Source organism: Callospermophilus lateralis, chromosome 3 (genome assembly GCF_048772815.1).
Source record: "Callospermophilus lateralis isolate mCalLat2 chromosome 3, mCalLat2.hap1, whole genome shotgun sequence".
Classification (NCBI taxonomy): domain Eukaryota; kingdom Metazoa; phylum Chordata; class Mammalia; order Rodentia; family Sciuridae; genus Callospermophilus; species Callospermophilus lateralis.
In genome coordinates this window covers 23186467-23199769 of record NC_135307.1, presented here as the reverse complement: position 1 = coordinate 23199769, position 13303 = coordinate 23186467, and the positions used below count along the sequence as shown (strand labels likewise).

Genomic DNA, 13303 nt, shown 5'->3' with positions numbered 1-13303 from the left:
AATGCTATCCTCATAAATGCTACTACTTGTTATGTTCCAGGAATTTCATGAGTCTGATCTTACTAAATTCTTAAAAAACATCTACATAATAATAATAATTATTATTATTATTATTATTTTCATTCTACAGTTGAGGAAACTAAAGGTCACTGAAGTTAAATGACTTGGTACAAGAGGTAGAAAAAGCCAGAGGTGCTTTATTACTGAGCCACATTTTCAGCACTTCTAAGACCAGGGTCTTGCTAAGTTACTGAGCCAAGTTGCCTTGGCTGGCCATGAACTTGTGATCCTCCTACCTCAGCCTCCAGAGTTGCTAGAATTATAGGCATACATCATTGTGCCCAGCTTAGAACTGGTTTTAAACCCTGGTTTGTCAAACTGTGAAAATGATGGCTTTACATTATGTTATATCAGCTTCTGACAAAGAATAAGAACTAGCATTGTGCCAATGAAAAGTTAAACATAAGCACATGGCTCTTTTACACAGAAAAGAGAAATATTCCAAGAGCAAAAAGGCCAGCCTCTACCCTTCCATTAAACAGATCAGTCTCCAAACACACCAACACATTTATCACAAAAGATATTGTAAAATAACCTTCAGTAACATATTTAATTTCATTTCTAAATAATTTCTGATTATTATTTTTCTGATTTTTAATCTATGGTTATAAATAATTCATATCCTATAGAAATAAATGCACTAAGGAATAATAGTTCTATATTACATCCTCAAGATAACCATTATTAGCAATTTTGAGCCTATCAAACTTTTTTCTATATATTTTGGAGACACCCACATGTACACATGCTAAAACAACAAAACTATACAAAAGCCAATATAGCAAAACGATTACACATTCTATTCAACAATCTTCCTTGTCAATGAACAATATAATTGGGATATCTTTCATAACTACATAGCATTCCATGATAAGAATGCATTATAATTTTTTTGCTATTTGGTTTGACAGCTGGGCTTTCTTTGCTTTTGTTAATATTAACAGTGTTACACTGTACACATAAGCACATGTCTAATTATTTCCTTGGGATAAACTAATAGTTACAATATGACATTTAAATTTACACAGATTTCTAGAATGCCCTCTAGAAATGTTTTTCCATTATCCTTGCATGTGAATTCACATCTCTCCAGGACCAACTCTAAATATTTTCAATCATTCAACTTTACCAAGACAATAGACATTACTGTTTAATCTGCTTGCCTAATTATTGGGATTAATCATTTTATATGGTTTCTCTGAATTTTTTCTTTTGTGAACTAACATATTTAGTTTTGAATTGGCATGTAAGCCAAAGAGTCCAGCAGGATAAACTAGCTCCTTGGTGAAACAACAAATCATTTCGTAGATAAGTGGGTGAAAAGGCTGGTTGAAGAATTCATTGGTCAACAACAACTCTTTCTCCTTACTGCATTTGTGGGAAGTGGCTACAAATGGAGCATCAGATCCAAAATTCCATTTCTATGGCAAGGGGTATTGCTTCTGATGCTGCAGAAATACTATACAGAATGGGCTTACAGTGCCAATCTGGCCATCTTTGGCAGGGATGGAAGGAGACTTCTAAGTTTTGTTTACATCGTGTTATGGATTGAATTATATCCCCCCAAATTCATCTGTTGAAACCTAACTAACCCCTCCAAGTAAACAGACTTCAAAATGTGACTATGTCTGTTGATAAAGTACTTAAAGGTATTAAAATCAAGTCAGTATGGTACCCCCATAATTCAGTATAACTGCCTTTTTACAGAGAGGACATAAGGCCACAGACCCACAGGGAAGACCAGATGAAGACCACAGGAAGACTGGCCAGCTGCAAGCCAAGAAGCCAGGCCTTGGAAGAAACCAAACTTTGCAACACTTTGATCTTGGATTTCCAGGCACAGAATTGTGAGAAGATGCCTTTCTGTTGTTTAAGCCACCAAGCCGTAGTACTTTGCTATGGCAGTCATGGAAAAATACTACACATAGCATTCCAAGTACGACTAAGGAAAAGTCAAACAACAAATTCATAGAAAACAACCAAAATTCTGATGCTGCCACTAAGAAGGGCTAGTATGTTGTTGACCTTGCGTAGAGCACTTGTCTGCATTTCCAGATGCACTGCAAAGCTACATTCCACCCTAATGTAGCTACTCTGTGGTCAAATAATGTATATAAGAGGGAGAGTGTGAGTTATCCAAACTAGAGCAGCGATCTTCCAACTGCACATCATACAACTCACTCAACTTGTCCTATCAAAGAACCTGTCAGTATTCTCCAGTTGTCTTTACCTACCCTCAGATACATTCAGAGCCCCCATGAGACTGCAAGATGTTTGAAGGCCAGTGTCGTGTCTATCTTGTTCATCATTACACAGTCTTAGACCAGTGGTTGGTCCAAGTAGATCCTCATCTGTATCATGAGTGAATCGATTAGTGTAAAATCACAGTCTGTGCTTCACTGTGAGAGTATCAGAGGGTCATCAAAGCAGGAGTTCTTAACTATTTTTGTGCCACAGACTCTTTGTCAGTCTAATAAGTCCCACAGCCTCCTTCTCAAGACAGTGTATTAAGTGCACGAATGAGGACACAGGACTTAACATGAAACTGTTTATACTAAAATACTTTCCCAACATTAAAAAACAATTTCATGAATTTTTGATATAATAATACCTGCACTTCTTTATTAACACATTAGTACTAGTGTGTTAATACTACCCTTATACAACCATTAATATTGCCAATAACTACTATAATTTTAAAGTAGCAATGATAAAAGATGAGAGATAGTTTGAGATATTTGTCACTACTAAAATATGTTATGGATATATATCTGTGATCTTTGTTGGTGACTAAGTGGAGGGCACTGATAATTCTACTATAGTGTATTTCCCATATCCATAACTGAAGGAATTGCTCAATATACTAACTTTCTTAGAGTTAGAAACAATGAACATGTCAATCATTCAAGTTCATGGCCCCTCTGGATTCTAGGTGGTTCCAAATACCTAGTTTTGATCACCTGCTTGTAACTGAAAGACACAGCATCTGAAAGGTGGCCCTGTAGAATTGGGTCAGAGAAGAGGTCCTTCCAGGGAGCCCAGACGCAGGAGGGGCAGAGCTGCACAATATTGATGAGACTGGGTGTCCATCTTTATTGTGTTTCTTAACTAGTGTGACTTTGAACAATGGTTGTCTTCATCCATAAAGGAGGATTGCAGCAACAAGAAGAACACCACAGAAATAATCAAACAGGTATTACAGTTGTCACCTCCTCTTCAAGATTAGTGCATGAACAATTCTAAAAGTGACTTACAAAACCCCTGGTTAGGGACCAAAGGATTTTATTAAGGGAATCCAAAATATGTATCTTAGACCATGCATTTGGAAGACAGCATCTAAAACTCTGAAGCTCTTTCTTGATTTTCTTCCACCCATATGGTCCCAATAAGAAGAAATAATTTTAATATCATGGTAAACTTTCCCCAACTCATTTTCTTTGCATTCTCTGAGGTGAATAAACAGGGAAGTAAAATGTAGCTACTCTGGTCAAAGAATGTATAGAAGAGGAAGAGTGTGAGTTATCCAAACTTAGGCAGCAGTCCTTTAACTGCACACCATACATATCCACATACACTGATCTTTAAGGCAAAACAAAACAAAACTTAAAGTCCAACTGAGATCAGAAAAAACAAAATGAATGGGAATTCCTGGATAAAAGTCTAATACTTGAAAACATACTAATCCCTACTTGTTCTCTTTTCATTCTTCCAGTCATAAAATTACTTTTCAATGTGCAAACACCCTTAAGTTTACGTACTTGGAGGATAGGTTTGGGAATGAAGGCTCTCTAGCCCTATATCAGAACAATTGATTTATCCCACAAAGATCTACTGTGTCATTTCACTCTGCTAGGCAGTGTGCTGGGGATATAAAATGGACATGGTTCCTTCATGGTTCAGTGAAGGACAAAGGGAAGTTTGCATGTAGCTCCTGGGAAGTGACGAGGAAGCAGCACCAGGCCTGTGAAAGGCTCTGCAATGATTCCTTTCCACAACTCCCTGTATCTGAAGATACCAGCTGTCCACAGCACACCAGGCACAGGGCAGGGTGAGTTGAGGGAGACTTTGACTGAATCCCAACTCTACCTTTTTCTAGCTATGACTTTGCTGTTGTTTCTGCATCCGTAAAATGAAAAGTAATTTTTCAAGATTGTGAAGATTTAGATAATATATGTATAAAGTGTTTAGTACATTCCTGGCACATAGAGATATGGTATTATTAGATATAATTTTAAAAATTATATATAGAAATCCTTTTAATGGCAAATAATCTGTTTATTGGCAATCAGTTCTTCATAGGAAAACACCACATAACTTACTTTTCTTCTCATTTTCAGTGACTGTTATATGGCAGGAACTCAGTAAACATTTGTATTCTGAGGAACTCCCAAACCTCTATGGAAAAACTTTCAAAGAAAGCAACCATTAGAATGTTTTTGTTTTTTAATCCTGATTAAAATCCAAAATGCACAACTAATGGACACAAGAATATACAGGAAAAGAAATGAAGCCAAAATTTGTATTTGTTCATGAAAGATCTAATTTGTTTTAAAAAAATGTATTATGCTGCTCTTCCATATTGTTCAAAAAGAATATGAGTATTTCAGAAATTTGCAGCTAGAGGGAAGAATTTTTTAAAAAACTATTGATTTGTCTTTTCTTCCAAGAAAAGTATGTTCAAAGTTAAAAAAAAAAATCAGAAAATGCAGACATGCCAACAGAAGTTCCCTGTAATTCCATCATGAATATGATAAGCACTATTTACCTGTGAATCTGGGCCGCTAATTCTAGTTCAAGCTCTGCCAGGATTAGAACAAAGCAGACAACAGAGAATCATGCTGTAAAGAGACAGGCAGCCCTGCCTCAGGGTGGGTGAACAAATAATGAAAAGAGAAATTTCCTGAGCAGCTAACAAGTCATTATCACAAAACTTGGGGGTTTTAGTCCACACCTCCCTACCTGATATAAATGCTTATATCTGAGGAAAACATGAGTCTGAAATCTCTAGGGATAACCTACTGCTCTGGCAGAATTCCACAATCAGCTATATGAGAATGAAACAAGAACATCTGGTCTAAATTTGTTTTAAAGTCCATGAGGTTTTACATACAAAGTAAGTTTGGCAAAATGTAGTCTTAGGTTTGTGGGATCTACAATTAAAAAAAAAAATTAAGAGGCCAAGAGGTTCAGCAGAGCAAGGGTCAAAGTGGGAGCTAACTTTATAAAGCTAAGTAGCTTTAAATTTTTTTTGTCACCTGAGTTTTCTGGTTTTCCAACACTTTAGCAAAGGCATGTAATTCCAAGTATAATTTACCAATTTATGCATTTGAGTTTCTGTATATTGAGATCTGACCAAGTAGTAAACTAAACACACACACACATACACACAAGTATATACAATATATAACTACATAGACACACACATACATAAGTAAATTATATACATAATTCATGAAAATCATCTCAGGACTTTTTCAAAATCCCTAATAAGCTAATTTATGTTATCTCCAACATAGGGAGCACATCAAGACCTAACACATAGGCCCCCAACATCCTGGTTTTTCTTGGGCCTCTTCATGGGATATACTTTAGAGAATACTAGACTCTTAAATCTGAATGAGACACAAAAGTCTGGTATTCAGATGACTCTTTCTACCTGCAATCTCTTACTGTTCATTCAAGGATCCATTCAAAAATCATTAAAACATCTGCTATGTGCTTCATTCAGTCTTGACACTCCTCAGTTTGCATATATCTGCCCATTCTAATCCCACACTTAAATCTATACTTTTCTTATATGTAAAAGAAAACTCAAACCAAAGCCTAACACTCAACAGCAGTTTGTGCTATTGCAAATATTTATATGTTTTTTTTCTTCCCTGGTTCGAATGGACTTCAAAGACAGAGGCTTGTTTTTACTTCCTTGATCCTCTTACTGTTTATAAACCCATGTAAACCCAGTGGCATTACACAGCTACTGTGACTTATAAAGATGACAGGATTGTACCTATCTCATCTAGGCCAAGGGGAACTGCAGAGATGGGTGAGAGAGAATAGAGTGTTTTGGGTAATCTTACCCATTCCTATTTTCCTGCCATTTGTTTGTCCTGTGGAGAAGACTCCCAGAGCAAACATCCACACCACTCTTCAGCTCCATACCACACTCTAACCAAAGTGAGGGGATTTGTTTACCTTCCTCCTCTAATTATACCCTTGGTGAGAAAATGAGAACAAAGTGTAGGCTGATCACAGAGTCTTTCCCTCCACAACCATGCTGGGCATCAGAATGTCCTATAGAGTTGCCAAATCCCAGCAGAACTCTTGCACAGATGACAGAGAAGAAGGTGTACCTCAGTTTACTGAAGCCCACTACCAACCAAGAGGCGAAGGGAAACAGGCTCACCTGGGGCATCATAATGCCTTTCTACACAGAGATGATGCACAAAGCATCTGCCTAGCCATTATCCTTACACACTGTGTAGCCAGGGAGAGGCCAGGTTGGCTCTTTGTTGATTCCAACTCTTCTTCCTCTGTAAGCATTCTCTTCATTAAATCCTCTCCAAATAACTCTTTTGAGGGCACCATATGCTTCCTGCCAGGACCCTGACCAAAATAACAGGGACCACGCAAGAGGTTTTCTTGATGTGAACTGTTACACTTAAGATGACTTTAGAAAAGGGAGTTGCTAAAAATAATTTAAAACTTTGGAGACAGGTTAATAATGTCCAGTTCAAGGTTTGGGTTATAGCTCAGTGGTTAAACGAACTCATATCCTGGGTTTGATGATGAGAAGGAGGAGGAAAAGGAGGTGGTCATCAGATTGAGGCTAGAACATTGATTTTTATCACTTAAACCTCCAAGAGTTAAAGCAAACTTCATCTAATGAGAAAGTATAGAGGCCAATAAAAAAAGGAGTCTGAACTTAAGAGGTTCTCACTTTTTCCTCAATGAGGGGTCCATTTTGCATTTTTCCAAAGCAATAAGAACCCTGCAGCAGAAAAGAGAAGAATTGATATCATTATAATTCTGTGTCAGGCATCAAATTGTCTTACTGGAGCTGAGAACAACTCCATTAAGGTACATACTATTATTATCCCTATTTTTCAGAGGAGGAAACTGAGTCATAAAAATAGTAAGGATCTTGGGCTGGGGTTGTACCTAGGGATGCAGTCTAGTACGACGGGGGTGGGGGTGGGGGGGTGAGTAAGGAAGTTGCCCCAGGCCACACAGCTGGTATATTTGCAGAACCAGGACTTAAACCTGAGTCTGACTCTAGAATCAGACACTTTAAACCAATATGTAAACTTCCTCCCCAGGAAGCCTTGGAAAGGGGGCTGAAGGTAACAAGAGCAACAAGAATAAAGATGTATGCTTAAGCCCATCTTCCTAACAGTCTCAGTCAGTACCAGGGCCTTCCAGTCCAGTAGCTGGTCCCCACAGTAGAAAGGAGGTTGTGGGCTTATAATCCTTATAAGTCATGTTTCAGATTTACAAGAATTGAAGAAGTATCCATGAAGACAAAATGCTGTAAAGAACTGTGTTTGTGAAGACAGCCTGTGATGAACTAAGATACTCTGTATCAAATACCAAAAAAATCCTGTCTAAACCCTTTAGTCTACAAGAAGGATCATTTTTAATATTTTTAGAACCCAAGAGTACACAGCAAGAGGGCAAATAATATGCAAATTTTAAAAAATGATCTGAAGAACTACTCCTAAACAATATTTTTGAAAAGGAAAAACAAATTTTGTTGACATAAGTATAACTTCTTCAACACAGAAACTAGCAGTAACTCTTTATCACTTTCAGAGGAAAACAATCCTTTGGGCCAAATAACCAAGAACAAAGAACACACATCTTTCCAATACCATTCCAAGTCTCACCCATAATGCAATGCTTGTTGGCAGGTCCATATTCTACATGCAAATACAATCAGCATTTTATCTTATGCCTATTGGAAAGTTTAATAAATGAGCCCATGGGACATCACAGACCAACATAGAGCCCGATTATAAGACAACAGAATAAGCATTTAACTGCAAAATGATGTGTATCCTTAAATACAGTGGCTGAATCCTGATCTTCATTCTGCTTAACTTAACATTTCTTCTCTTCACTTAAATTCACCTCCCTGCTGCTGAAGAAGCAAGACGTGTGGGTGGCAGGATGAAAGATTCAGCCTTGTGCATATCACACACTTTAGTAATCCAAGGAGAAAATAAATCGACAGAAATGGTGCTTATACCAAGCCGAAAGAAAATAACACATTAAGATATGCTGTTAAATGGTTTCCCAAAATGAATAATCAGCCAACCAATCAGTCAATCTGTTTTTACATTTTCCTAGTGTAATTTCAAACCACTCTGGATGCTAGCTTTTTGACTAGATGACTACCCCTGAACTCATTCTGCAAACAAGGCTGGTTGTAGAAATTAAAGAGGCCCTTAAAGAGGACCTGGGAATGTTAAATGATTTGCAAAGTGCTTGGAGCTCTAGCTTACCGGTTGAGTCAGCCCCAGAAGCTCTGCCACTTGTCTGCTCCTCAGCATTGACAAGTTGTAGGTCTGTGTGCGAAGGGCCAATGCTAGGACTGCTAGTGTCTTCAGAGTGGGTTGTCCAGCTGCTCTCGGAGGTCAGAGGGCATCTCCTCAAGGAGTCAAAAGAAGGACATGTCCAGCAGGGCATGGTCAATGGGAGGGCTGAAAACAGACCAAAAGCCAAGAGGATACAATATGAATAGCTGTCCTTTGTTTATCATTAGTGCTTGTCTTGCTTTGATGTCACTTAGATCCTTTGAAATCTCAATAGCCATACAAGGTAAGAAATACAAGAAGAATTTCTTATGATACAGATAGAGAAAACTGACTTTGACCCCATGAAGGGACACCATCAAAATCAGCACTAAAACTCAGGTCTCCGGACACTTGAATGAAAGAAAATCTCATAGGAGTATGAGTTACTCTAGGATCTAATTTTATTTCTAAATTTAGATTTCAGCTTCATCTAAGCCCAATATACACAAGTCTTATAGTTTCACCATTTCCTTACATTTCCTTTATTTTTAGTGGCACACCAATAATCTCAAAAAAGCTCACCAACTGACATTGGAAAATTAGAGCAAGTTTGGGTTAATGGATAAGAGTAGATATGAGGGGCTGGGGCTGGGGCTCAATGGTAGTGCACTTGCCTGGCATGTGTGAGGCACTGGGTTTAAATCTCAGCACCGTGTATAAATAAATAAAATAAAGATCTATCAACAACTAAAAAACAAAAATTAATTTAAAAAAAGAATAGATATGAAACCGTATTTGTACATGTATGTGATATGCCTATGCTTGGTTTGAGTTTGACAACAACTGAAGACTCTGCAGACTGTTAAATATTAAAGTGGAGATTTACTGGGCCTGCTGTGATACAGCAAAAAATATCTTTAAGGGAAAAAATGCATAGAACTAGGCTTTATCTCCTTATCCCAGAATACCAAGTCAGCCTTTCAAAACCACTTCAAAAACTGTTTTGTGTGTTTTCTTTCTCTTTATATCAAACTTTCTAATTCTCTTAATTGTCCTCAGTTAACTACCTACCACATGCTTTCTCCATGGTGCTGCTTAAGAATAATCACTACAAATTTACCATAGAGTGCTGAAAAGAATGTGAACTAGAAAGGAACAAAAATGAAGGAAACTACCATTTATTGAGTAACCATTCAAAGGTCAGACCTTTCACAAATTTTAGGTAGCTTCATCTATCAATTCTGAGAAGCAGGAAATAGTCTTATTTCATACAGAGGGGAAAAAAATTCAGAGGTTAAGAAACTCTCCAAAAGATGCAGTCACTTCTCCTAGCCAGGAAACCAAAACAACAATTAGTACCAAAAAACCCCCAGTACCAAAAAAACCAAAACCAAACAAACAAACCCCCCAAAACCTATGACCTATACCCAAGGGAAAAATTTAAATATTAGGCAAAATGCAATAATATTATTTAAAACATATCACAGGGCTAGCAAGAGAGCAAAAAATTAACAAAGGATAAGTGAAAGGTGGAAACAGAAACAAGCAGAGCATACAACCTGATTTTCACATGCACCCTGAGGATTGTGAATAAACCAGAGACCCGTGAGTCTGAGTATTTTTAAAAATATTTTTTAATTATAGATGGACACAATACTTTTATTTATTATTTTAATGTGGTGCCGAGAATTGAACCGAGTGCCTCACATGTGCCAGGCAAGCACTCTACCACTGAGTCACAACCCCAGCCCCAAATCTGAGTATTTAAATCTCATGTGAAGAAGGTGAAGGAGAAAAAACCCAGGGCCAATACAGGATGGAAATCTAACAGATGATGTGATGCATAAATGAGAATTCCCAACAGACTGAATGAATAAATTAGGAATAACTTGTATTCTCCTGCTGGAGATAGCAAAGAAAATGGTCTGCCTTAGGTTTGGGTCCAGGGTAGAGAGAAAAAAATATTATCACCTGTCCCACAAAGATTTTGCATTTAGAACTGCTTTTGTGGCCTGAAAGTCCTCTAGTCTGAGACTTTAGCTGAAATATTTCCAGTTAATAGTGGCCTCAGTTTCTGAAGAAAAGCATATATTAGTCCTTTCTGGAGGAAGATATCTTTAAACCAGGCTTCTCAGGCAGAATGTCCCTAAGTAATGTGCACCTGGTAAATATAAACAATAAATCACTAAATACATAAGAAATAAAGTTGCCATGAATAGGGGAAAGCCAGGTATTGGAAGCAGGGCATAGATAGAATCAGACTCGAAAATAATTCAGACACTAGAATTATTAAGCAGAAAATATAACTATGTTTAAGAAGTTTCAGGAAACAAGAAATTAAGAATATGAAAAAGGAGCATGGAGAATTCAAAAAGAACTAAATTAATCTCCGGAGAAGAAAAACTATGCTACCATAATCACAAAACTGAATGGACAACAAAGACCAAGGATGAAAATATGAGAGAGAAAAAGAAAAAATAATAAAAAAATTCCTTAAAAAATAATGAAAATATGAGAGAGGGATAAAAACATGGAGGGAAGACTGACCTTCTCTCATTGATATCTAATCTGAGCTCCTAAAAGAAAGAAAATAGGAGAGGGGCAAAAATTGAAAGAATGCTGGCTGAGAATTTCCTAGAACTTGTAAAAGATTTTACTTGACAAATGTGAAATCCCAAGGTATCTCAAGCATAGTAGCTGAAAAGAAATCCATGAAAATGTATTCTTTCTCCTTCCTTTCTCCCTCCTTCTGACAAAAGAAGCATCACAGTCCCAAACCTAGGCAGGGAAATGGAACCACAGATATAGTCAGTAGGAGAATAAATAGGAACTGCTTTTGAAAATGATTTGGTATTATCTGATGAACTTGATGATGAATACATCCCACGATGCAGCAATTCCCCTCCTACTTTTTCATATGAAAAAAAAAACACTTGCACATGTTCAATAGGATATAGGTTAAAACATTCAGGGAAAAATGAAACAAAACAAAAATTCTCATTAAAGCATATTCTTAACTGTCAGTAAGTGGAATCAACCCAAATGTCCATCAATAAAAGAACAACATGGCAAAATTAATCAAGGTGTATGATTAATTTATTAATGTAGCAGGATACAGAGCAGCAAAAACTAAAGGAATTACAACTATAGGTAATGACATGGGCAAAGATCACAAATAATGTGTTAAAGGAGCAAATCACAAAATAATAACTACAGCATTATTTCATTTATTCAAAGTTCAACGCCAGCCTAAATTAAGTTATATCATTCTTGATGCACATGTAGGTAGTAAGCTGTCAAAAAAAAAAAAGCAATGTAGTTGTTATCATGAAGCTCAGGAAGGTGGTAATACAGGGGAGAGGGAAAAGGGTATGATGAAGACAGGAATGCAATCCAGGGGGACTTCTGTGTGATGACAATATCCTAAAAACTAGGTGTTGTTCTTTATAATTTAATATACATTTTAAATATTTTTGTAAATATTTAATAGTGACTGAAACTCATTAAAACCACATATCAAAAAAAAGACTGATTAGTCAAAAAGGAAGTTATTCTAATTATTTGTATTTTCACATTGGCTCTTCATACTTGTTCTTCTTCAAAGAGAAACTAGGAATAATGTGATGGGGACAGGTAAAGTTCCTATAGCTCATTAACTGTCCTCCTTTGGTCTAATACACTTTCTTGATAGCTTCAAAATCTTGGATCAGTTATTTTCTTTAGGTTCTTAGTAATGTCCTTAGGCCATAAGCTTAGTTGAAATGAGAGAAAAAGCATCTTTATTGAGCCTGGATCTGGCTCTTCTCCCAGGGGCCAAACCTTTGATGCCTGAGCCAGACAGCAGTGGGTTGCTGCCATCACTGTGCTTTATAATCACATCCACCCAACAAAGAATAAAGTGAAAGGAAGATCAAAATCTGCCTCTTCTCCTTTCCTATGAAACTTAAAGGGCCCTAAATCCAGATTGCCAGGCTCACAAGATGGACTCCGACCTGAAGCTGGGGTCAAATTACTTAATTAATCTGCTTCTGTATTTTCTCACCTGTAAAATGGGACTAAGAGCACAAACTTCATTAGGGGATTAAGTTAATACTAACAAAGCCCTTGGTAAAAGTGCTTGGGACAAAAGAATTGTTCAAAATGAGTTAAATGGTGATAGTTATCATTTCCAGATAGGTCGTATGTCTTCATCTATTTGAAATCTCCATTTAGATCTCTAACTTCACATGTTCAAAACAAAGTTACTATTATTCCTGCCAAACCAGTTCTTTTATCCTTTCAGTGATCAGAATGAAACCATTGTGTCATCCTTAATTCTTTTCATATTTGACCCACAAGTTCTGTTACTTCTACTTTCAAAAATTTTATTTGGATTACAAATCATGTCCAGCTATCTCCAAGCTACCACCCTGAACCAAGCCACTATCTTCCCTAGCCTGGATCAACGCACTGGCTTCCTATCTCAACCTTCGTGGTTACACATCTATCTTCCTCTCAGTCGATTCTTAACCATGCCATTTTCAGCTACTATACTACAGCAAGGAACACAGCCTTAATAAAGTTCAACTGAAGTTGGGCTGGGCACAGTGGTTCAGGCCCATAATCCCAGCTACTCGGGATGATTTCAAGTTTGAGTACAGCCTTATCAATCAAAAAAAAAAAAAATTTTTTTTTTATAGCTCAGTGGTCCCTGGGTTTAATTCCCATCATTGCAAAGACAAACAAACTGA

At 37.0% G+C, this 13303-nt stretch overlaps 1 protein-coding gene across 3 annotated transcripts in view; it reads right to left on the bottom strand.

The window, feature by feature from the left end:
- Positions 1-13303, bottom strand: part of Ston2 (stonin 2) — a 153169-nt gene that overhangs the window by 95533 nt on the left and 44333 nt on the right. For all 3 annotated transcript variants that reach the window (XM_076849787.2, XM_076849788.2, XM_076849786.2), the window contains exon 5: positions 8562-8759. In XM_076849787.2, the coding sequence (XP_076705902.2) occupies positions 8562-8759 (198 nt within the window). The remainder of the gene's footprint in view (positions 1-8561; positions 8760-13303) is intronic.